The sequence below is a fragment of the Erythranthe guttata genome, chromosome 4 (genome assembly GCF_056151865.1).
Source record: "Erythranthe guttata isolate IM_541 chromosome 4, IM_541, whole genome shotgun sequence".
Lineage (NCBI taxonomy): Eukaryota > Viridiplantae > Streptophyta > Magnoliopsida > Lamiales > Phrymaceae > Erythranthe > Erythranthe guttata.
In genome coordinates this window covers 18,452,373-18,477,014 of record NC_142536.1, presented here as the reverse complement: position 1 = coordinate 18,477,014, position 24,642 = coordinate 18,452,373, and the positions used below count along the sequence as shown (strand labels likewise).

General features: G+C 36.0%; 3 protein-coding genes and 1 long non-coding RNA gene across 6 annotated transcripts; all 4 read left to right on the top strand.

Moving 5' to 3' along the window:
- Positions 1–217: 217 nt before the first annotated feature.
- On the top strand, positions 218–1,312 carry LOC148771327 (uncharacterized). Its single transcript, XR_016031062.1, has 3 exons — positions 218–359; positions 543–668; positions 1,255–1,312. It is a non-coding gene; the product is annotated as an uncharacterized LOC148771327 (long non-coding RNA).
- Positions 1,313–5,292: 3,980 nt separating this feature from the next.
- On the top strand, positions 5,293–10,176 carry LOC105949170 (arogenate dehydratase 2). 2 transcript variants are annotated; one of them, XM_012972459.2, is made up of 12 exons: positions 5,293–5,644; positions 5,760–5,827; positions 6,048–6,140; positions 7,004–7,204; positions 7,283–7,363; positions 7,866–7,961; positions 8,066–8,143; positions 8,289–8,378; positions 8,467–8,534; positions 8,984–9,065; positions 9,145–9,219; positions 9,844–10,176. In XM_012972459.2, the coding sequence occupies exons 1-11, from the start codon at positions 5,395–5,397 to the stop codon at positions 9,202–9,204; spliced, it is 1,167 nt and encodes a 388-aa protein (XP_012827913.2). In that variant the 5' UTR covers positions 5,293–5,394; the 3' UTR covers positions 9,205–9,219; positions 9,844–10,176. The 2 variants fall into 2 exon arrangements, with proteins under 2 accessions (XP_012827913.2, XP_088673305.1); XM_088817179.1 differs by having other exon boundaries at positions 9,836–9,931.
- A 1,380-nt stretch (positions 10,177–11,556) lies between these two features.
- Positions 11,557–20,308, top strand: LOC105949129 (V-type proton ATPase subunit a1). Of its 2 annotated transcripts, none has more exons than XM_012972405.2 (18): positions 11,557–12,220; positions 13,025–13,069; positions 13,374–13,496; positions 13,617–13,724; positions 14,762–14,875; positions 14,967–15,140; positions 15,415–15,552; positions 15,998–16,105; positions 16,201–16,308; positions 16,404–16,552; positions 16,814–16,967; positions 17,069–17,229; positions 17,587–17,793; positions 17,871–18,054; positions 18,196–18,279; positions 18,499–18,695; positions 18,777–18,836; positions 19,714–20,308. In XM_012972405.2, the coding sequence occupies exons 1-18, from the start codon at positions 12,080–12,082 to the stop codon at positions 19,916–19,918; spliced, it is 2,460 nt and encodes an 819-aa protein (XP_012827859.1). In that variant the 5' UTR covers positions 11,557–12,079; the 3' UTR covers positions 19,919–20,308. The 2 variants fall into 2 exon arrangements, with proteins under 2 accessions (XP_012827859.1, XP_088673308.1); XM_088817182.1 differs by having other exon boundaries at positions 11,718–12,220; positions 14,951–15,140.
- Positions 20,309–20,831: 523 nt separating this feature from the next.
- On the top strand, positions 20,832–24,570 carry LOC105949074 (Transducin/WD40 repeat-like superfamily protein). The gene is made up of 5 exons (XM_012972341.2): positions 20,832–21,285; positions 22,041–22,292; positions 22,764–22,907; positions 23,003–23,698; positions 24,147–24,570. The coding sequence occupies exons 1-5, from the start codon at positions 21,178–21,180 to the stop codon at positions 24,384–24,386; spliced, it is 1,440 nt and encodes a 479-aa protein (XP_012827795.2). The 5' UTR covers positions 20,832–21,177; the 3' UTR covers positions 24,387–24,570.
- The last annotated feature ends 72 nt before the right edge of the window (positions 24,571–24,642 follow it).

Genomic DNA, 24,642 nt, shown 5'->3' with positions numbered 1-24,642 from the left:
CTTATAAGTTGGTGCAAGATTATGCTGTGATTATTTTCATTAATTACTTGTACGTTGTTCTTTATCCGCTTGTACATTAATTTACATTAATTAATATATTATTTGATTTTTATGTGCTTTAAGGAATTGTGCCTTGTGCATTAGAATACTTGTACTCTCGTCTAAAATAATTTCAAAAAAAATTACCGGCCCTAAATTAAAATACACTCAACTCTCTCTCTCTCTCTCTCTCTCCGCCCGCCCTTAATTCTCTCTCTCTCTCTCTCTCTCTCTCTCTCTCTCAGTACAGAGCCATTTTCTTATTCACCGGCGAATTCGTCATTTTCTTCCGGCAAGACTCCGCATTTGTGTATTTTCCGGTGAGTGTGCGTTCTCCTCTCTGTCGCAATTGAAACGGCAAACACAAAATTGGGGAGATTAGGGTTTTTAATTTGTATGTGCCGCAAATTATCTATTTTATGCTTTGATTTTTGATTTTTTTTCTTTATTTTCTGCAAATTGAGTTGTTTTCTGACTGTTCACCATTGTTGCCCTTGTTCAAGCAAGAAAATAAAGGAAACAAAATTCATCTCCGTTAAAGCAGTCGACGCCGTCTACTCGGAGGGTTTGGATTGCGAATTTGGGAATCATTTCTTCTCAAAACTCGGAGAGAACCGCGAGTGTTATAAGTAAGTGTTACATTATTTCTAATTCGAGCACGTTGTATAGCCTTTTCCGAGGTCAGAATCATACGACCCTGAATCTGTCAAAACAGGACAGTTTTGAATATCCATCTTACGGGGCTGTTTTTGCTATGTTGAGCTAATAATTTGGGCAGTGTGTCTTCTGAGAACTTGTAGATTACATTGTCAGGTTCAATTTAGTGTATTATTTGAACAATTTGGATAACTCAATAAATTGTTATGATTTTTCAAATAAACAGTGCCAGCAGATGCATTTGTTTTAAAACCTGGCAGTTTCATGTAATCATCTTCCGGGGCAGTTATTGGTGTGTTAGGTTGATAATTTGGGCTCAGGGTCTTCAGTGAACCTGTAGATACATACGTTAGCTTTAATTCGATATATCTTTTAGGTTATTCGGATAAGTATGGTGATCGTAACGATTGTTCGAATAAGCTGTGGCAGCAATATATTCTTAATAAATGTTTCAAGAAATTCTTAATAAATGTTTCAAAAAATTGACTATGTGATATAGTGGAATAATACGGTTATATTAGCATTTAGAATCTTATGAAGTGATAAATATTTTTATAGTTATCGAGCATACTAAAGCTCTCATTCAAGACTTGAGCATGACTCGAGAGTAAGGTATCTTCTTCCACGAACTATTCAAATAAGTTCTATTTGTTGTCGCTTAACAATTTATGAAGTGGAATTTATTATGAAATAATTATAGCAATCTTTCTTATTATTTGGAATGATTGATTTATTATTGTATTGAGTATGATAGACTAAAATTATAATACTTACATTTGATTGATAATATGTAAATTTGCAATCTTTAGTTTTATTTTAATTTTTTTTATGGGTCTGAATTGCTCAGTAAATTAATGCAATTGTTGAGAAACCATGTAAAAACTATTGCAACCAATAATATGGTAACTATATGTATATATTTTAGCAACCAAGAGATATATTATTTATCAACCAATAGATACCGTCACTATCTGTATACTATGTAGCAACCAAAAAATTTGGTGGCAAAATATATATCCTATAGCAACAATAAAATATGGTCACTATACGTATCTATCATTTAGCGACCAAAATTATATGGCCACTATATATGTTGCTATAGCAACCATATTAATAATATTGCCACCATAAAATTTACATTAGCGAGTCAAAAATTGGTCGTTAATAATTATATTTTTAGTGACCATTATTAGTTCGCCGCTAAATCTCATCTTTTAGCGTCCAATTAATTTTCTTGTCACTGAGTACTTTTAGTAGCTACCCTGTTGTGACCACCGGTGACCAAACTTAATTTGGTCGCTATAAGTTTTAGCTACCATTTTCTAACTTTTAGCGACCATACAAAATTGTCACTAAAACCAATATTTCTTGTAGTGCTTTGAATGAATTGAATGAGAAATTAATGCATAATTGATAAAGATAGCCACTTAAAAAATATTAATTATGGGAAGTGAGAAGTGAAAAGACACCATTCTTATTGATGAAAACACAAGTATACACAATGTAAGATGGATAGATATTGTATAATTTCTACCAAGTGTGAGTTTAAGTGCGAAAGCCACACGAGCGTCGCCGCTCGTCCGGGCCGTGCCCCTTTGGCCTTGTGAATGTTTGAATTGGGCATGGTTTGGATACAAATTAATTAAATTTGAGTTAACGTAAGTTTATCGTAGCGTGACACATGTCCTAGGTGACATCACCGTCCAGCAGCCCCGCACGTCAAATGACGCATGCTCGTTCGAACGATGGCTATTGGATCGAAATTGGTGTTTGGTCCATGCGAAAAGATTGGGTACATTTTCAGCTCGTTCCTTTTTTCAGAAAATTTGTGCCTAAGAAAGTCCAAGGATTTCGTTTTGTTCGTTGTAAGTTTGAGCCTTGTTATGCTGCGAGCTCGAATTTTTCAAGCCGTTGTAGTTTGGGAACAACTGGATACAGTCGTATACTTATGCCCGTCAATATTTTCTTACGAAGAAAGAGTATACTCTATTATTGATCTATGTCATGAATATTTAAATAATTAGATATATGCTTTACATTATTTTTAATTAATTCAATAAAGTTTTGATTTGGTTTTGGACTTTGGTTCATTAAAAAAAGTTCGATGTTCTTGTATTTTCTGTAGATAATATTGTCAAGTAAACATATACATATATATATAAAATAGAAAAATACATATTTATATCCTGAAATAATTATTTATCTAAAACATGGGCCGAGGAGAACAAAAAAAAGCGCGCGGCTAAGGCGTACGATAGCAGACATGTCAGACCAGGTGGGACCCACGGTGAGTGGCGGTCGGTGTGGAAGGGCCCACCGTATTATTGAGAAGGAGTACACGTGGCGTGAGGAATGCGGCTAGATGACGAATAATTCAAATTCAGTTTTACGAGGAGAGAGAAGAAAAACAGTGTAGAAATCAATCGCCATCATCGTTTTCGTTAGTGGGTGGGTCCCGCTTTTGTTTCTGCGGTTTTCTCTCCTCCGAAGTAAAGCATCAATCCCCCTTGTTGTGTGGCTGTACGCAGGGGATCGCCGCCTACTGTGTGTCTTATTATATGTGTGAAATTCTTATCATTTTTTTTGTTATATATACGACGAATTTATGTAATTAACCAACTATATATAGTGATGCTCACGGCACATCCATCAAATGTACTGGATATATGGTGACTTGTACATCTTGATCGCTCATTTAGTTGAAGAGATTAGTCATGATTAATTGTTTAATGTTTGGTATGCCCGATAACTTTCCGAATCAATCAAGAAATACTATGTTATTATAAGTATTATTTATCTTGTCTTTTAGGATTTTTAATAGATCAACTTAATTTCATGGCCCAATAATACAATCGGATTTTATTTAGATTGTTTAATTGGATAATCCTATTTTGGCAACCACACGAAGTTTAAGAATTTTGATTAACTTGTAACGTGATATAAATTGTGGAACAAGAGACTGTGGAACCTAATAATATAAAATCAAAATTTCTTTGTTAGTGTTTTCTTGATCGAGTTTATTACTATATGATCTATGTTTAACGTGTGCATCGATAAGTTGATATGTTTTGCAAATTATTGATAAATCATCTTAATTAAAAATAAGCAGTTTAAAATTATTTTGGCAATGTTTTGAAAATTTACAGAAAAAATCGAGGCACTGTCCCGAATCTTGAAAATTTAGCTTACCAAAACATTTGTCGTTTTCTGGACACATGGGAAGAGTGATAGAGTGGGCAGGACATGTGATGATGTTGGGCTGGGTTTGTTTTGAATTTTGGATTTGTCTTATGATTCATCATCACATAAACAACATAAAATATATATATATATATATATATATATATATATATATATATATATATATATATATATATATATATATATATATATATATATATATATATATATAGCCAAGATTTAGGTGACATATATCTGCTGTTCAGTTAGGAATTGCTACACTCCAAGTTTTAGTTATTGTAACTTCCGAGATGGCCCGCTTTCGAATTTCGATGCGTCTAAATGTTTGTCCTTCTTTCTCACGCACAACTCGTTTTAGAACTATTTAACCAAATAGTGACTATTGAATTGTGAGAAGTCGAGACAAGGTAGCCCCTTTGGTAAGCGCACCTACGAATATTTGGTTATGGACCCGAGACATTAGAAGGGGAATTAGGGAACCAGTAACCTAAAACTTGTGAGAAAATTAGGAGATTAGGATGGGAATTAGGGAACTCGTTTAAAAAAAAAAAACTTGTGAGGAAAATAAATAAATAATGGGCTCATTTTTGTGTTCTTGGCCCATATTAAATGTTTCTGAGATGAATAAAGTATTGTTGAAGAAATGGGCTTGATCTCAAGGCCCACAATCCATTATCTTGAGCCCCCAGGCCCCAACGAATAGCAAATATTTTTCTTTTTATTTTTTTTTTTATTTCGGTTTCCAAATTATTTTGATATTTCCAAGAGAAAAATATACAATTGGTATACCTTTCTTTAATTATTAGTTTCTTTAATAATTGGAGTATTAGTTTTGATTCATCTGAATTTCATCTTCACTCACTGACATTGGTTTATGGACAATCTCGTTATTTCAATTTACGCTTTAAATGCAACCTATTGAAGTGCACTGATAAATTGCGTCAGTGTCCAGTAGCTCGTATATTACATAAAATATTGAAATTATTGTTATGTCATGAACTTTTTAATGCAATTCGAACAAATGCAATCAAAGTTCATATCTACAAAGTTACGATACAATCCAGACTCTAAGATTGAGTAATTCTACGAGGGGATCCAATAAAATTAAGTAGTCAAAGTTTAGTCTTAGAACCGCCGCCTCCGCGAATATGCAATTGTCGATTTATCGAGAACTAGAACTCTAGCTAAAAGAACGTGAATCACGGTAAAATCAGGGTTTCAAATCTCCGAATTTCTACTTTACAAAGTTAAGGATAAATTAATCAACAAATAAATAATATATAGATATGAAACTATTAAAATAAAGATTTTGAATTAGTGAATAAAATTTGAAAATATGTTTTTTTTTTTTTTTTTTTTAATATATTGTTAAATAAAAAAGCTAGATAAACCAAACCAAACCTTCAACAAAATTACCCTCAAAACCTCGCTCCCGCTAATAATATATCTACCATTGTTGCTCATTCGCATGCAAATGCAACCCACGCCTCTCCGACAATGACGGCAACCATACCCCGATCCCCAATCACCCCCCTCTACTCCCAATTCCAAAACCCTAACCCCACCCCCTTATTCAACCCCAGGCATCTTCCACAGCGCCGCCGCGGAATCCCTCTCCACGCCGCCTCCAGTAGCAGTAGCGGCGGCGAAAGCAATCGGCACAATAGCCGAGCAATTGAGCTGCAGAAGCTCATCGAAGACAGCCCTTACGAGTTTAATTCCAAGGATTCTCCCTCTTCCCTTCCGCGTATGATTAATTTGATTTGATTTGCATTTTTTTTTATTTCTGTTTTACGGTTGGATTTTCTACGATTGAGGGGATTAATTTGATTTACTAATCCTGTAATTATTGACGATTTTAGGTCCTCTGACGTCAGCTCTATTGTCGAATTTGGCTACGGAAGGGTCTCATCTCCGCGTTGCTTACCAGGTTTGCACCTCGGAATAATTTTGATTTTTCTTTCAGTTTGTGGTGTTAAGGGTACAAATTTTGGGGGCATTGGTACAACATCTGTCAGCGTAGGGTCAACGTGCTGGTGTTTTACTTTCATGCTTCGACCATTGTACTGGAAATGGATTTATTTTCTGTGGTAGATTAGGGCGATTTTTCTGATATTGGTTTTTTTTTGTTTTTTTTTTTGTTTTGAAAGGGTGTTCGAGGTGCTTACAGTGAGTCTGCAGCCGAGAAGGCGTATCCAAATTGTGAACCAGTTCCGTGCGAACAGTTTGACACGGCTTTTGAAGTCAGTAATGAAATATCATTCTTGGAATTTCGAATTAACCATATTTTGCATAAATCTTTCCGGATGTAGTTGATTTATATGACCGCTTTACGCGGCCAAGCCGAAAAAATCTTGTTGTATTTCACGACGGATATGATGAATGACAAAAACATCGAATTTGTAAAACTTTAGCGGTTCCATTCTTTGTATGAAATAATCATGGTTTCGGTGAGTGCTGTGCTGAGAGAGCTCCATTGTTCCAATTTTGTTTTTAGTAGACCACAGTTAGCTACGTCTTCTGTTAAAAAAGATTTCAATTACCAATTTTCTTAATCTCTATTCCTGAATAAATTTGTGCATGGGTTAGGTTAAGCCAGAGAGGAGGGGTGGGGGGGGGGGGGGTGCTGCTGTTGGTTGGGCGTCTTTCGGCTAATATCTTCATTTGACTTAATGCATAAGTTCCAAAAATTATCTTCTGCTTACTTTATTTAAGACTGATTGAATGTGGTCCATGATATAGTTATGTTCTGGATAACTTGCATATCGGACGTATCTCGTCTAAATGTTTAAATATTAGTGACATATAGATTATTACTTGAATGCTATGAGAATATTCAAGTAAATTAGTATTCTATAGTATTCATCAGTTATTTCTGTTAGCCAAATATTAAAATTTTATTTTGAGTTGAATCTTTTTGTTAGTTACTTCTATAATCAGATGTCAACAGCTGGAGTATATTTTTTTTTTGTTTTAGCAGCATTCTTTGTTTCAAAACGATCCGTAATAATTGATAAACATTGCAATGTCAAACAGATAACCATGGAGCAGCTATATCAGTATATTACCTAACCTCTCTGTTTTGTGTTGGTTCCATATTTTACAGGCTGTTGAAAGTTGGCTTGTCGATAGAGCGGTTTTGCCTATAGAAAACTCTTTGGGTGGCAGTATTCATAGGAACTATGACCTTCTACTCCGGCATAAGTTGCACATCGTTGGCGAAGTTAAACTTGCAATCAGACACTGCTTACTGGCTAACCATGGCATCAAGATTGAAGACCTTAACAGGGTTCTTAGTCATCCACAGGTAACTCAAACTCGATGAAATATATTAATCTATCTCTAGGACATACAACTCACAGTTTTTTAATTTCTGACGCTGTAGGCACTTGCACAGTGTGAGAACACCTTAACTAAACTGGGACTTGTTAGAGAAGCTGTTGATGATACTGCTGGTGCTGCAAAGGTAATTTTTTAAGAAGTGTAGTTCCTATAAATTTCTTGAAAAAATGCAGTTTCAATGCTATAAGTAACACCAATTTAATGTTCTAGAACAGTTTGTTTGATGCTACACCCGGTGAAATACACCGGGGTGATTATTAACCGTTGATCTGCACACAATCACACGCACACCCATGTGTATGTGTGCTTAGTAGGAAGTTATTTCACCACATCAATGGTTAATAATTACCCGGTGTATGTCACCAGGTGTAGCATCTCAAAGACCTTCTAGAACTGTCTTTTTTAAATTTTTGTTGGCTAAGTACTCATGAAGAGTTTGTAAATAATAGTCTTGGCTAAGAGTTTAGTGCATAGTCTTTTGACATCAGAATAAAAACAGGACCCCAAATGATTTTTCGAAAGTGTCGATGTTAATGATCATAAGAATTGTTTTTCTTTTGTTTTTTTGGTCGGTAATTGAGTTGAACCTTAATATGCACCTTACATTTCCCTCGTTTTGAATTTAGCACGTTGCCTTCCATAAACTTAAGGATGCCGGGGCTGTTGCTAGCATGACTGCTGCTAAGATATATGGTCTAAATGTACTTGCTCAGGACATACAGGTTTGTCTGTAAAGTTTGTTGATATTTGTCTTCATACGTACGAAGTTCTACGCCTGGATTTAATACAATATAAATATTTAGTCATTTCAACTTTTTCTTTCCAGGATGATTCTGACAATGTGACTAGGTTCTTAATGTTGGCGAGAGAACCTATCATACCAGGCACTGATAAACCTTTCAAGGTTAGCACCCATAAATGAGTAACTATTAGTGATCAGTTAGAAAATTCGAAAAATGGGACTTTCAGTTCGACTCTTGTCATAAGCAAAGTTTCGAAACATTTTTATCTCATGCACTTAGTCACACAGCAATTTAATCATGTATCAGACAAGTATAGTCTTCTCACTCGAGGAAGGACCTGGGATGCTTTTTAAAGCACTTGCTGTATTTGCCATGAGGAATATCAACCTCACCAAGGTGATTTATCTTAAACCTCTTTCCAGGGTTGTTTTTGGTAATTTCTTTTTTGTGGTTTAACTAAAACGTCTCTTTTCTGCTGATATAGATTGAAAGCCGTCCGTTGCAAAAGCAGGCTTTGCAGACACCCGACGGCAATGCCACTGTGTTTCCTAAGTAAGTGCAGCAAACTTGTCTTTTAATAGATAAAGCTCTATAGGAATTTAGTATATATTCAAACTTGTATCGAAGTGATTTATATTTCTACATTTCCTATGTTTGGTTCTTCGAGGAGCTTGATTATCAGACATGACCATACGATTTGAAACAATATATGCACTGAAATTTGATTTTTGGCCAGCATTATTTGTTGAGTTAGGATCCGTTAGCAAGGATAAGTGGGTCACATTTATATTTTATAGTTTTTTATGCTTGAAATTTCAGATTATAATAAAAAATGATCTTTTAGCAAAATTTTATTCCTTACAAGAAACAGCATGGATTCTATTGGATTCATGGCTGCAGAATCACCCTAACATGGCAGTTGGCGTCACAACATAATTCTTAGAATTTCAAAATGCTTTTACCAAACTTTCCGCATAATCACTTGTAACCTTTTCATGCAGATACTTCCCGTATCTTTTCTATGTTGATTTTGAAGCATCCATGGCAGACGAAAGAGCTCAAAATGCCCTTGGTCATCTAAAGGTACAGTTTACTTAATATGGTCCTGCTCGAAGTAATTATTTTTAGGTTAGCAACGTAACAATTGTACACAACTTGGCAGGAGTTTGCGACATTTATGAGGGTTCTTGGGAGTTACCCTGCGGACAATGGACTTCCATAATTACATTGAATCCTCGTAAGATGCTAATATCTGTTAACTAGTATATCGTTAATCGTACATTTGTGAGCTATGCTTTTCTACTGGTAGCCTTTTCTTTTTTGACCTGTGCTTATATTTAAGTGGGATATGTGTTACTCACCTCTTATATATTAGCTTTAGTTGTACAACTTTGCAGTACAAAATCACATAGAGTTTCACATGTTCATAAGAAGCTATTTATGATTGTTTACATCGCAATAACTTGTTACAAGCATTGAGAAATTGGTTAGTTAATGGCTTAATGAATTTTCTAGAGTGGTGAATGGAAACGGCCTATTTATTCTCCATCTGCAGAGGACGATTTGGACATATTTTTGTAATTTTTTTTGTTCAGTTGTTTAACTCTCTGATTCTTAATATCTTATAAAGACATTATACCTGTCTAATAGCTTAGGAAAAAACTCCCAGATATTCCTCTATTTAGAGATTGTACATTTTTCAGTCCCGAGAAGTTACATACGGACTATGAAGTCACGAGCAGTAGTATTTTGCTATGCCTACAGTATAAAATTGCTCTTACGTTGCCGTGTTTCAATTGTTAGTCTTTGAGTTTTTTTTTCCAACTCCCTACTTCTCTTATCAATAATGACAATGATGCAGGACACAGAAAAGTATATTTGTATTCAAGAAACGAAGTTTTTCAAGGTCTTTGTACGCTGGGGTCCGAAATACACAATTCAATAACAGAGATGCAAAGAGAATAAGAGCTCATTGTCCTCCTGCACTTTTCATAAGTTGCAATTTTATATATATATCAAGAGTCATTTTGTAGAGAAAATGAGTTTAAGTGATCCTCAGTTATTGCTTGTAGCTATAACCACTTGTTAGGATGGAGTTTGAAATTTGTTTTTTTCTTTTCTTTTTTTTTTAATTTTTTTTTTAATTTTTTTTAACTGAAGAAATTTAACGTGGGTAAACACTTGTTCTATACTTCCTAACATTTTTTTTAGGGTAAATAGCACATAGATGGAAATGTTAAGATTGGTGACAAGAAGCACGAAAATTGGTCATCACCGGTGGTGGAAATCCGCCATAGGCATTTTCCATCATTGCAAATGACTATTATCTTCTAATCGCATATTGGCAACATAGTTCGTTAGCATGATCCTAAATTCACCAGGGTCTCGGAAAATTTTGCAGCTTCCACGAATACAGTCTCTACGTGCATTAACTGAGTTCTAAATCGACCCCTTACTTCGTTATTTCTATTTGAACAATGATAAAACGAAAAATATAGTTGGATCATTACAGTGTATAGCAAAAGTAAAGTTATGCTATGTATACACAATTGAAACTGCGTATCCGAACGGTTCAGATAACGTATACATAAGATAAGAGTTACGTCCATATACTATAAATGATGCACTTCCCATACTAAAGGTAAAGGGTGCGCATATGGTGTACGTGTGAGGTCCATACGATATATGTTACGTAAGTATATAACATGGATGTGGAAACACTAAATGCTAGAGTTGAGTATGCTTCTCATGCTCATTAACACATAAGGATTGACCATAGACAACACTATGTCTATATGTACTTCATGTACATACTTATGAGGAACCGAAAAATTACCTGATTATGCCGGGTTCGTTTCGACGACGATGAAAATAGTTTTTTTGAGAAACAATATTGTCGACGATGTGCATCTTAAATATCATGTATCTTCACCGGCATACGCACGCCTTCGTCTCTCGACATTGACACATACAGTCTTCTTCGCGAGGCTAGGTACTAAAGAACCAACGAATCTGGATATGTAGCTCCACACTTTTCTGCTACAGTATCAAGAAACTCCTTCATATTTACATTATTCTTGATTGCAACGACAAATAACTGATGGTTTTGGTGGCGCCAACATCAACCCAGTGTAGGGTTGTTGATTATCACGAGTGCAGTACCCAAAACATACTATTGGGGACCGCTCAATATATAAGGGTAAATTACAACCACCTCTGAGGTACGGTTAAATTACGAAAAAATCCCTCATATTTGGATAATTACATCTACCCCTCGACTGTGAATCTTCTTACATCTCAACTCATATGGTGTCAAATTTAATATAATCATCTAGATTTCGTGGACTGATCTCTAGTTTGTACTCGTTTTGTGCAAAAATACATTTTATGATGCACCACAATGTGATATATACAAGCTAAAAAACACATATTATGCTCATCTAGCTTTAAAATGTGGAGATCGAATGGGATAAAACAGGTACAAAATTGACAATATTCCATATAATTTAAAAGATTCCACTAAATTTGGTTGAGAGAGAGGTTTTAATGACCAAAATATGAGGAAGTTTTTCGTAACGTGACTAAAACTCAGGTAGTCTGTAATTTACCCAATATATAAACCTAGAAAATGACCTACAAGGTAAAATCCAAAATAAAGACGAAAATAATTTAATTAATCGAAATTAATAAAAAATAATTAAATCAATTGACCGAACTTCTGTCATTCCTTTCCTTAACCGCGTTATCAGAGACGGACACCGTGAATAAGATTTCGATTTTCTTTCCCATTTTCCGCTCTTCTCCACCGCGCCGGAAAATCCCAAACCCAACTAGAAAACCGTAGTCCCCACCTCCGCTGCCATTTAGTTGCTGCCGAAAAAAATTATACATACACATATACGTATAACCGAAAACACACCACCTTTACCAACACACTCTTCACGCACTGAGCGTTTCATGCCTTCTCTCCCACCACACACAATCGCGCGGGTACGTCAGTTTCGCCGTGTCCAGATCTGAAATAAGAGGAAATAGTTTAGTGATTTTGGTCCGAGTAGATTGTTTAATCAGGCGCTCTTTGGGCGGCGCGTGGAGAAATGGAGTGCATAGACAATTTGCCACCCATGGATCTGATGCGCTCCGAGAAGATGGTGCTTGTGCAGCTCATTATCCCCGTCGAGTCGGCTCACCGCGCCGTCTCTTATCTCGGCGAACTCGGTCTCCTGCAATTCCGCGACGTACGCTCCGATCTCTCTGTTTTTGATACTTTGTTTAAGTTCGTAATTGTGCAGTGACAATGCGTATCCGACATTACTTATTGGATGATTTGAATTTATTTTTTTTCTCGATTAAAAGAGTGTTCTAATTGATTGGACAAATGTAGTATCATGCCGACAGAGTAGAAGTGTTGTTGATCAAGGGTTTGCAGTGATGTAGCCTCACTGATTAGGAATGGATTTTATCGTTTTCTTTATGCGGTTTCGCTTTTTGTGATTTGCTGTGGCTTCCGTATGAGAATCGGTAACCAACAGTTCATCCTAACTGGAGAATTCAAGGGCATAAACTTTTCATCTAAGCAGAAAAAGATTTTAGCTCACGATTCAGATTTCAAAGAGATGCTTCCTTGAACGAGTACCTGTTCCAATTCATTGATGTTAGTTGCCAGTTTTATGTGCAGCTTGATGGGTGCCTTAGGGTTCTCGTATATGGATGTATGCAAAATGCAAAAATAATATAATTCATAGGACCAGAGTAAGAAGCCTTGCGCTTCAGATTGACTGTTCGATCTTGCTAGCACTGTATACTTCTGATTATTAAATGTATAGATGATGTTAGTGGGATTTATTTCAAGATTTTGTTGTTTACGGGATGCTGTTGGGCTCCTGATCTGGAAATATTACTAGAATTGTTTGTGTTAGAATCTTTTGATACAAGTCTTCTCCAAGCTGATGGTAGATTTAGTGTATTTCTGTGTTTTGCTGATGTTTCTCGACATACTTAACTTTTTGTTATATTAAATGTTTTGCTATGTTTACTGGCAGTTAAATGATGACAAAAGCCCTTTCCAGCGAACGTTTGTCAATCAGGTAATCTTCATGAAATACTATTCTCTGTTTTTCTCTATAATAACACCTAGTCATTCATTCGTTTTCCTAGATTCGCGATGGTACTCTTGGAGATAAAACTACATTTATAGCAGAAACAAACTTTCTCCCAATTATTAGTAACTACCTCCATTTCAATGTAAATCAGATGATTTGACTTTTATGGTCAAATGGGCTGCTTATTTAACATGTCTATAATTATGCTCTAATGCTGGTTTGCTGAGTGATCTCACCAGGTATCATTCTTTTTGCTGGTTTAGATTTTATATATGCTATATTTCCACAGGTTAAAAGATGTGCTGAGATGGCTAGGAAACTACGGTTTATCAAAGATCACATACACAAAGCTGGTCTGATACCATCTCCTGATCCAGCTTCGGAACCTGATATTGAGTTGGAAGAATTGGAGGTCTGTATTTTTGCTTTTCCTTGCACATTATTATTTATAAACTAGAGATTAGCCTTTTCTCCTCGGTTTTTTCTCCTCCTGATATCATAACTAATATGACTATTCTGTATTTGATCTTAGATTCAACTTGCAGAGCATGAACATGGGCTAATTGAAATGAATGCCAATAGTGAGCATCTGCAGCAAGCATATAATGAGCTGCTTGAGTTCAAGATGGTATTGCATAAGGTACATTATCAAACTATTGATGCTTATCTTTGTTTACTTTGTCAAGAATAGCAATTCACACACAAAAAACTTTGAACCCTGTGCATATAAAGGTGCAAGAATATACGATTATTTCAATTTTTACAGTAATCAAGAGCACTTTGAAGGATATTATCTATGTTTACGGAATATCATCGTGCTACTTCTTAAAGATGCCTTATAGATATTTATGTTATTATATGTGGTCTTCTTTTTGTCTGGAAAAGTTCAATCAACCTTAAATGTATAGCGTAGTAGAACCGATAAGGGCATTATAGTTTTTGTTGCTTAATGCTTGGTATACAGTTCCTGGCATTTGTGGACATGAAAAGGAGTTGATGTCAGTGTAATTAATGAATAGTTGCTGACTTGTAAGTTGTAATACACTAGAATCACAAATGACCCTCCAAATATTGAAATACTATTCCAACCAACGGACTATTTACCTGCACCAGTCATGATTAGAAGTGGGAACATCCAGTCAACTCATCCTCTTATCCACACATTGAGGGCCAGATGTCATCGTTAAGCAGAAATTAATGGAATAGCCATTTGAATATATAATAAAGAAAATAAGAATGAGACAAAGTTAAAGAAGACCAGGTCTTACGTAGGTTAAACAAAAAAAAAAATGTTGACTCAATCAAGTTTGAGGCTTCTTTCTGTGGACAATATGTAATTGTTTTACGATCTATTAACCATGTGAATCACATGTTGAAATCTAGGCAGTTAACGGATGCTTATTCTATAAGGTGAACAATAATCCATATAATCTATCTTATTTTCAGGAACCGAAATTCAGATGAAATAGATTCTTCAGATTTCATGAATTAGACCACCCCCCCCCCCCCCACAAACACACACACACACACACACACAAATTGGATGACGTGCTAATACATTTCCCTGTCATGATTTTTTCACAAAGGGAAAATATAATATTCTCTTTGTAAATTTTGCATCATTTCAAAACTCAAGTATTATCTTTCAGATTTATGTGTTGCAATGGGTAATTCCAGGCAGGTGACTTTCTATCGTCGAATGGGAGTCCAGTTGCAGCTCAGGAGACAGAACTAGATGAGAATGTCCATATAAGTGATGATTATGCGGATACATCATCACTCCTCGAACAGGTAACAACTAAGATGGATTTTTCTACTAGATGCTTTTAGGATTTTTGATTTATTGTTGTTGCCCTAATCATGTAGGTTTCCTAAATTTCAGGAGCTGCAACCTGGACCATCAAATCAATCTGGTGTGAGATTTATAAGTGGTGTTATCTGTAAATCTAAAATCCTGAGGTTTGAGAGGATGTTATTTCGTACAACTAGGGGCAATATGCTTTTTAATCAGGCATCAGCTGATGATCAAATTCTGGATCCTGCGTCAAATGAAATGGTATTGTTTCTTCAGTTTTCTTTGAGAATATATTCAATTTTTATGTGAATCCCAAAGCTTAACCATAAAAAGAAGCCACAAGAAAGTGAAAGTTTAAATACTTATGAAATGAAAGAGAAAAACATGTCTATAAAAGTTTAAACTTTTGTTTTCTTTGCTTAGATTTTTCACATTTTGAATGAGAAGATGTTATATTCTAGATTGTCTTTGTTGATGAACTGTTGGAGCATGTTTCAGGAATTGATATGCAGTTGTTGGCTTCTCCTATCTACAGGTTGAGAAAACAGTTTTTGTTGTATTCTTCTCAAGTGAGCAGGTGAGGATAAAGATCCTGAAAATTTGTGAAGCATTTGGTGCAAATTGTTATCCAGTTCCGGAAGAGGCAACCAAGCGAAGGCAAATAAGTCGAGAAGTATGTTAGTAACTGAATGCGTTTGTGTTTTATTGCATATAGAAAAGATCCATACACATAATTGCAGTGTATAATGTTGTTACGACCTGGCTGAAATATGATTCCTTGATTCCTGTTCCGTACACTTGAGAACTTAGTATGTCACTATCATTCTCTTATTTGGGTGGATTTGTAGAATGATTGTGTCTATGGCACTGTTGGTCGTTTGTAACTATATACTTGTGAGTTGTGATATACCACAGGAGTGGAAGATTAACAAGTAATTTTATCTGCACGGTACAAATCCATATATTAGCAGTACAACATTGAATTTATCAAAGGCCTTCTTCAATATTTGTACATTACCCACAAATTGACACGAGTGTTTCATCTAGCTTCTACTGGCTGTATGCCGTAATATGTTGTTTCCATGAATACAAGGCTGACAATGTCACTCCCATTACAGGTTTTATCACACTTGTCTGAGTTGGAAACAACCTTAGAGGCTGGCCTCCAGCATCGGGATAAGGCTCTCACCTCCATTGGGCTTTATCTTGCTAAGTGGATGAAGATGGTAGGATATGACTGTTGCATCTTCTTCTGTTTAAACTCAAAATATCTGCTGTTCTAGGGGTAAACTAAGTTCACTTCCTGAACTCTCCTTTCTAGGTGAGAAGGGAAAAGGCTGTCTATGACACATTAAATATGCTAAATTTTGATGTCACAAAGAAGTGTTTGGTTGGTGAGGGTTGGTGTCCTATATTTGCAAAAACTAAGGTACTTGTTCTAGTGTTATATGTTGTAGGTGTTTGTGGAGATACCTGATTAGCTGTCATTTATATCATATTGATTGAAGGGAAACCGTATTGCAGGTTCAAGAAGCTCTTCAACGTGCAACAACTGATAGTAACTCACAAGTGGGTGTAATATTTCATGTAATGGATTCAATTGAGCCTCCTCCAACATATTTCCAGACAGACGATTTTACAAATGCATATCAAGAAATTGTTGATGCTTATGGGTAAGTCAATAAGTGTAATTATATAACTTTGGGATGATATGCTCCCCTTTAATTTTTTGGGTTTCTCTTTGCTATTTGTTATCATCAATTTTTGGGCAAGTTGATATATTCTATTGATCTTAGGTTGCAAACCCTATCATATGTTTAACATTTATTGAAGAACTGGACTTAAATTGATGTTTGCTTTTGTTTTATGTCTGTGCATGCAATTACTTAGCTGCATAACTGTAAGGCAACTAATGCAAAACTTTATTTGGGCAGTGTCGCTAAATACCAGGAAGCAAATCCTGCAGTTTATACTATTGTTACATTTCCGTTTCTTTTCGCTGTAATGTTTGGGGACTGGGGTCATGGTATATGTTTACTATTGGGAGCATTATATCTTATTGCCCATGAGAAAAAGTTTGGTTCACAGGTATGCCATCTCATTTTGGTTATATGTACTTTTTCCTTTTTTTCACTTTAGTTAATCTTTTGCTTTACTATTCTGTATAATTTAAATTTTATTTCTATCAGAAACTTGGCAGCTTCATGGAGATGCTATATGGTGGCCGATATGTCCTCCTTTTGATGTCCCTCTTTTCAATTTATTGTGGTTTGATATACAATGAATTCTTTTCCGTTCCTTTTCACATATTTGGAAGCTCTGCCTACCAATGCCGAGATGCCACATGCAGGTACAATTGTGTATGTTCCATTCCTACTGGGTTTGAATTAGAATAACCGACTATTACCATTTAAATTCACTATAATGATTTGCCTTTCTCGTGAAATTTATTCTCTTACATGAGATTTAGCTTGCTAGTCAATTGAATATCCATGTTGCCTTTTCACCAAGCAGGAGTAGTCTGAGTTCTCTCGTACTCAGTCTGGTTACTTTATCATTCAGTAGGAAATTTTTTTGGTTCTCTTATGTTTTCTGCTTTACATATGGTTTCTTAACTTTCAAGCTCTGTATGGTAATATTTAGGTTCGACTTCTCACATTGGTGTATAATACAACTCATGTTATTGCTCTCTTTCTCACCTCAACAGTGATTCTCGATCAGTTGGTTTAATCAAATACCGAGATGCATATCCATTTGGTGTGGATCCAAGTTGGCGTGGAAGTCGTTCCGAGCTGCCTTTCTTGAATTCTCTCAAAATGAAAATGTCAATTTTGTTTGGTATTGTACAGATGAATCTAGGAATTATACTAAGTTATTTAAATGCCCGCTACTTCGGCAACTCACTTGACATTAAGTATGTTCTCTCCTTTTCTCAACCTTTTGAACTTTTAGCATCTCTTGTCGAAATTTAATCTTTTACTTTCTCTCTAGGTATCAGTTTGTGCCACAGATAATCTTCCTTAACAGCTTATTTGGGTATCTTTCCCTTCTCATCATTACGAAATGGTGTACTGGTTCCCAAGCAGATCTCTATCATGTGATGATTTACATGTTCTTAAGTCCTTTTGAAGATTTGGGTGAAAATCAGCTCTTCTGGGGTCAGGGTGTACTTCAGGCATGGTCAATCATTAAATCTTGGTCTAATTATTCCGTTTTATATGCATATACACACATCCTTGCAAAAAATACATAAATGCCATTAAAAATCCGTGTCCATATATACATGCATAAATTAAGAATTAAATCTCTCTGGCAGGTTGTATTACTGATTTTAGCTATTATTGCTGTACCGTGGATGCTCTTCCCCAAACCTTTTATTTTAAAGAAACTTCACACTGAGGTACTACTATCTATATCATTTCTGTTCGTTTACAAATCTTTCTTTATCTTATCCAGCCTGATCTTTTATGCATTTTAGTTCTGATAATATACATTTACAAGTTTTCTGGAGAACCAAACTAGTTTTCACAAAGCCGCAGAAAAAAAATAGATTGTAATACTGAAGTCCTGATACAATTGAAAAAGTTATTGACATTTCTATTTCTTGTGCAAATCTTAGAGATTTCAAGGTCGGACGTACGGTATTCTTGGTACCTCCGACAGTTATGATGATGAGGTCCCTGATTCCGTAAGACAACCACAACCCGATGAGTTCAATTTTAGTGAGGTCTTTGTGCATCAAATGATACACGCCATTGAATTTGTACTTGGCTCAGTTTCAAATACCGCATCATACCTCCGGCTATGGGCTTTGAGGTAGGAGCAGTTTCAACATGGAGTTATGCATAATTTTCATTATCGTCTCATTCATTTTCTAATTCTTGCCCGTGATTTCAGCTTGGCCCATTCAGAACTATCGACTGTGTTCTACGAGAAAGTTCTCGTCCTTGCTTGGGGGTAAGTTTTGGCAGCAACAAACACCTCTTTTTTCAGTTTGTTCTTTTTGGGGTTTTAACTTATTGTAGTTTCAACATGCTCTTGATTTTTTAATAATGCATGAGGTCTGCTTCCAAAATTGTTGTGCTTTTCTCGAAGTCTTATGGTATTCAAGTCGTACTACAAATAAGGCAAAACACTGTTATATTTCTTGATATAGAAGCAGGTGAAACCAATGTCGAGTTTTGTCTGGATCACAGTAAGACTTGATGACTTCAATTATCGAAATGATGATGAGCGGAGCAGAAAGTCCAGGTCAAGTTTCGAGAAGCAAAATCTCGGAACCTTATGGCGTCTATTGTTTTGGGAATGTAATGAAATGGTATAATCCCCATACAAGCAGTGTGTGGCAAGGGGAAGATTCAATAGGATTTTATCAAAATAGTCCCAAATATATTTGTAGGTATTTGGAATGAATAAATTAAGAAAAGAAACTTGGTATTTTACGCCATTCGACTGAATATTCTTCTTTGAAGTGAAATCTTGCTGAAAATGACGGGAATTGGCAGGCTTTTAATTCAATTAAGGATGTAAATTTCCACCGGCAACACAGCCTCACGTTTAAAACATTCGAGGGTAGCAGTATATAGTTGATTCCACTTCCTGTGCATGTAATGCTTCCGGAACAGGATTCAAGATCTAGATCCGAGATCGAGTTCCAATCCCCCATTGAAAATTCCTGACGGTTCAAAAAGATCATTTACATGACAAATATAGGCGATGCATCGATTTTTTTTTAATTTTTTAATGTGTTAGATGCTGAGCAACTTTTCCCATTTTATGATGCCTGATGGTTGATTTGCCTTTTGTATGACTAATCCGATCTCGATTAATGCAGGTATGACAATCTTATCATCCGTTTGGTTGGCCTAGCAGTTTTTGCTTTTGCCACAGCTTTTATACTTCTAATGATGGAGACCCTCAGCGCTTTCCTGCATGCTCTGCGTCTCCATTGGGTGGAATTTCAGAACAAATTCTACAGTGGCGACGGCTACAAATTCGTGCCGTTTTCTTTTGCTGCTTTAAATGAAGAAGAAGATTAGAACACCTTTTTTCTTGGCGTGCTCTTCGGTTTTTAATTTCTTTTGTCAGGAAATAGCCAGGGGAAATGAAGTTTTTCCGAACTAGCAAAGCAATGGAGTATAGATTATAGAATTAAAGCTTATTTTGAGCTGTAAAATGATACGAATTACGGATTACAGATTACGGATTTATGGGAGTTGCAATTGTAAATCTTGGCTCAAGATTGTTTAGATGCAATTGACCGGTTTTATGTGGAGGGCGTTTGAGTAATTTTCTCTGAAAAAATGAAAGAAGGGATTAGTGTTCAATTGTTGTAAAGAGGGATGTGTTCTGACTAATGTATCTTACCATACAGGTTCGTGGGATTGACAATTATATTTTGTACTATTTATTTAGAGTTTTTCTTTTTTCGACTTTTCTTTTATAATTCCAGTTAACATTTTTTCAATATGTTTGCAAATACAGCTTAAAGACGCAAGTAAATTCGATAATGCCAAATAAACGTAGGAAAACACGAACGTAATATTAATAATTGTAATAGCAATAAAATGAATCAATGCTAACAGAATAATTCAACTACCACAGTCGGATACTCGGGCACCGGAATCCATTTTTTTTGCTAATGCTCCACCAATTCATCAGTTATCTGCAAATCAACGAAGAAACGCATTTTTTGTATCGGAAATTAATCAGTGTTGCGCTTATTTTCTTCGATAAAAACACTAGAATATTTCGATAGACTGTATAAGAATAAAGAAGATTAATGTAGGTTTGTTCCATTTTAAAGGTCTCATAATTTCTAAATTTTCAAAAGTGTTGTCTTCGGAATATTTACAGTTTTAGTACCCCAAATTTGCACGTTTTTCACTTTTAGTCCCCATTTAAGGCCGTCAACAAAATTTTTAAAGTCGTCATATTTCAGCACATTTAGTCATCAGGGCTGAATTTGAGATTTTTCTTTTGAGAAAATTGTAATAAAACCCCTGTATTATTTTAAAACTTTAGATAAAACCCCTTTAAAATACTTCAATCTTCGGAGTACAAATGTAGCGAGCAGCAGCGGAGGATTGTGAAACCTCGTAAAAAAATGGCGTCCACACTTGATCACAGTCTACACTGTATCTAACTGTATGTATATATAGATTTGTTAATATACCCTGCAATTTTCGAATTACGTGGTGCCTCAAACAGACGCCACGTCTTCCCCTTCATATATTCTCGCTTTTTTCCACTCGTCGAATTCCTCCTCTTTCTTCTACTGTAAAACCCTCACAAATTCATGGAGGGAGCTTTCAAAAATTCTGATAATGGAGCGGTCGAATTCTTCAAGAGGGAGATGGGCTTCTCCGCTCCCAGGGTTTTCTCTCGCCGCATCTCCGCTTCACAGGTGCTTGCCCTCTCTCCGCTTTATCCTATTTTAATCGATGTGTATCTTTCTATTATATAGTTTTTTGTGGATGTAATTGAGCTCATTGTGCGGTTTTTTAATTTGGATTGGATGATGATTTTGTGTGTATAGAATTCTCTGTTTTTTGTTCGTGTATTACTATTTGCGACTGTGAATTTGGGATTTAAAATACTTCATCGTCTTCATCAGAATTATAATAGGTTCTTATGTTGTTGGTGATGATTTCATCTGCATATAACACCACCCACCCAACCACAAGCCCCACCGAAAAGCAAGATGATTTTGGTTATTGCTTTATGGTTTTCAAATCCGATAAATTGTGGATGCGAAAGCCTAGAGTCGTTTAAGCTATTGGACTCATTTTAAGTTTTGTCTTAGCTTGTTGGTAGTAGTATGATAGTAACCAAACAAGATAATTGGACCTTTTATTGTTTTGGCGCTTCTTCATGTGTTGCCTAAAATTCCGCATCTTCGGCCATGTGTACATGTTCAAGTACATGTGTGTGAGCGTGTATTTTAGGGATTTTGTTGTATTTACAGTTGCATGTATCTGTGATGTGCAATATGAGATGAAGCACCAAGTGCAACAGTAGATTCAAACTGGATTTTTCATCCTTGGAATAGCCAAATATTTCCCTTATCTATATCCTCTTTAATACGTCAACCCTCTCTGCAGATTATGCGTCTTTTCGAACTTATTGTTTTTCATATGGATATTTGCTTGATTGATGCAGACCATGATCAAGCGGATTGATTTGTATGGGAAACTAAGTGGCCATCAGGGTTGTGTAAATACAATTGAGTTCAACTCCACCGGTGAGATTCTCGTCTCAGGTTCTGACGACAAACAAATAATGCTTTGGGACTGGGCTACACAGAAATTGAAATTCTCTTATCCGTCTGGACATTTGGACAACATATTCCAGGCCAGAATTATGCCATTCACTGATGATCGAAAAATAGTCACTTCATCGGCTGACTGTCAGGTAAATTTCGCCAAAAAGATATGAATATTAGAGTTCTATAAACATTGATCGAATGATAGTTACTTATGGAGATACCTAATAGTTATGGAGAATGATAGAAGGCTTTCACTGCTGCTTAGTTTGAAAGTTATTACTTTGAATCTAGTGTGTTCATCTAAGTAGCGAAACAGTACCGATATATAGTACGTGTATTTGTAATTGGACTGGTTTGAATATTAATATTACATGTCAATTTACCAAAATTCACACGTCATAGCGCAATTCTCTAAAAAAATGGTGCTTATATTGTAAACATCTAGACATTCTTAATGTTTGTGGCCTTTTTTTTTTTCTTTTTTACATATATGCTTCTAAGTGATACACCATTATCATATTTTTTTCTCCTTTTAAGTTTTGCCTCGAAAAAGGGTTGTTTAAAATATAAGTTTAGGATTCTGTTGTTCATATGCAAATTATGATTTCCTATTTCAGGTCAGGCTCAGCCAGGTGTTGGATAACGGTTCAGTCGAAACAAAGAGATTATCGAAGCACCAAGGTCGTGTTCACAGGCTTGCTGTCGAACCAGGAAGCCCTTACGTGTTCTACAGCTGTGGGGAAGATGGCTTTGTCCAACATGTAAGGCTTTTAAAAAATCCTAATATTTTCGATACACACATTTCCTTTTAAATCCCTTATTATCATTTTCTAGACTCCTCAATTTCTTTTTGCAGTACGACTTACGAAGTAATACCGCCACAAAGCTTTTCTACTGCACATCCATGGCAGAAAACAACAGCCGATCTTCTTCAAGCAGTATCGGACTGAACTCCATTGTTATCGATCCAAGAAACCCTAATTATTTCTCTGCAGGGGGCGCAGATGTTTACGCTCGCGTTTACGATATCAGGAAATACCAAGCGGACCCATCAACTAAAGCTGGGACCCCATTTGCAACTTTTTGCCCCCGTCACCTTAACGGGACCCACGATGCCCATATTACAGCGTTGGCTTACTCGAACACGAGCGAGCTGCTCGTTTCTTACAATGACGAGCTCGTATATTTGTTCCAAAAGAACATGGGATTGTGTCCAAATCCTTCTTCTTCACTGTCTGAAGACACGCATAAAGAGGCCGATGCACCGCAGGTTTATACAGGTCATAGGAACTCTCAGACAGTCAAAGGAGTGAGTTTCTTTGGTCCGAACGATGAGTATGTCTTAAGTGGGTCAGATTGTGGTCATATATTTATATGGAAGAAGAAAGGCGGCGAACTTGTTCGTTTGATGGTTGGCGATAGGCATATCGTGAACCAGCTGGAACCCCATCCGTTGATTCCGGTCCTTGCCTCGTGTGGAATAGAGAAGAATATAAAGATGTGGGCCCCATCTTCAAGTGTTATTACCAGTCTGCCTGATAATGTTCTGGAGGTAACATCCTTAACTTGGATACTTACTTCAAGTTGTGCTCGAAATTCCAGTTGTTTTCAACTCTTTATGCTCTGTTTAGATTAAAGAAAATGCCAAGTAAAATAGATGAAAAAGGACTAGGTAAAAGAGATTTCCTGTTTGGTTAGGAGGTAAGATACTAGGTAAAATAATCTGGCGGTTCAATATTTGAACAGAAAAATCCATTTTCCTCAAAAAAAGGTGAGGAAAACTACACGTAAAAGCTAGCAGATTTTATATCTTCAATTACAATTCCTCTCCGTCCTAGGAAATACCCAATTATGGGAATAGTTCACCTCCATGTCAGAACCTCAACAAACACGATTTTGCAAATTCTTTTTTTTCGCCTTTTTACATTTTTATTTCCTCATTTCAAAATCCACGAACGAAATAGAGCCTTATATTTTTTGTCCGTGTGTGAACTGAACAGATAATGGAAGCCAATAGGCAAGGGCGTGAGGACCATTCACGCGTAACTTTCACTCCTGATGTGATCATGCATGTTTTGCGCCTGCACAGAAGGCAAGCGCGTGTATTTATCGAACCGAGGTATAACAGAGAAGATATCGAGAGCGATGAGGATATTGAAGGAGAGTCTTATGTTCTTGGATTCTCTGACGGTGATGCCACTGAGGATGGTGGTAACTCGAGAGAGTGTAATATTAGCTAGAGTTATGTAATTATTGTCAATAAGATTTCCTTTTATCGTATATCAATCTTGTATAATTCAGTTATATTTCGAGATCTTATAGTTGGTCTCTACAGTCCCGGTTATGTAATATCATCCTCTGCCTTTCCTTAGCTCGGAGATGCTAGCAGTAATAAAATAAAAATCAACCTTTTGTCTCTTTCTTCGTCATCGTTGCAATCTGTGAACAAGTTGAAGACGTTGTTCTTACAATAATAATAGCATGTACCAAAAAATT

Bases quoted from the DNA above. Each gene is read 5' to 3' on its own strand.
- LOC105949074 (XM_012972341.2), top strand. From the start codon at position 21,178: ATGGAGGGAGCTTTCAAAAATTCTGATAATGGAGCGGTCGAATTCTTC. The intron at 21,286-22,040 runs GTGCTTGCCCTC...TGATTGATGCAG, and splicing joins GCCGCATCTCCGCTTCACAG to ACCATGATCAAGCGGATTGA. The intron at 23,699-24,146 runs GTAACATCCTTA...TGAACTGAACAG, and splicing joins TGCCTGATAATGTTCTGGAG to ATAATGGAAGCCAATAGGCA.
- LOC105949129 (XM_012972405.2), top strand. From the start codon at position 12,080: ATGGAGTGCATAGACAATTTGCCACCCATGGATCTGATGCGCTCCGAG. The intron at 16,553-16,813 runs GTAAGTCAATAA...TTATTTGGGCAG, and splicing joins GAAATTGTTGATGCTTATGG to TGTCGCTAAATACCAGGAAG. The intron at 18,837-19,713 runs GTAAGTTTTGGC...CGATTAATGCAG, and splicing joins GTTCTCGTCCTTGCTTGGGG to GTATGACAATCTTATCATCC.
- LOC105949170 (XM_012972459.2), top strand. From the start codon at position 5,395: ATGACGGCAACCATACCCCGATCCCCAATCACCCCCCTCTACTCCCAA. The intron at 7,962-8,065 runs GTTTGTCTGTAA...TTTTCTTTCCAG, and splicing joins TACTTGCTCAGGACATACAG to GATGATTCTGACAATGTGAC. The intron at 8,379-8,466 runs GTGATTTATCTT...CTGCTGATATAG, and splicing joins GGAATATCAACCTCACCAAG to ATTGAAAGCCGTCCGTTGCA.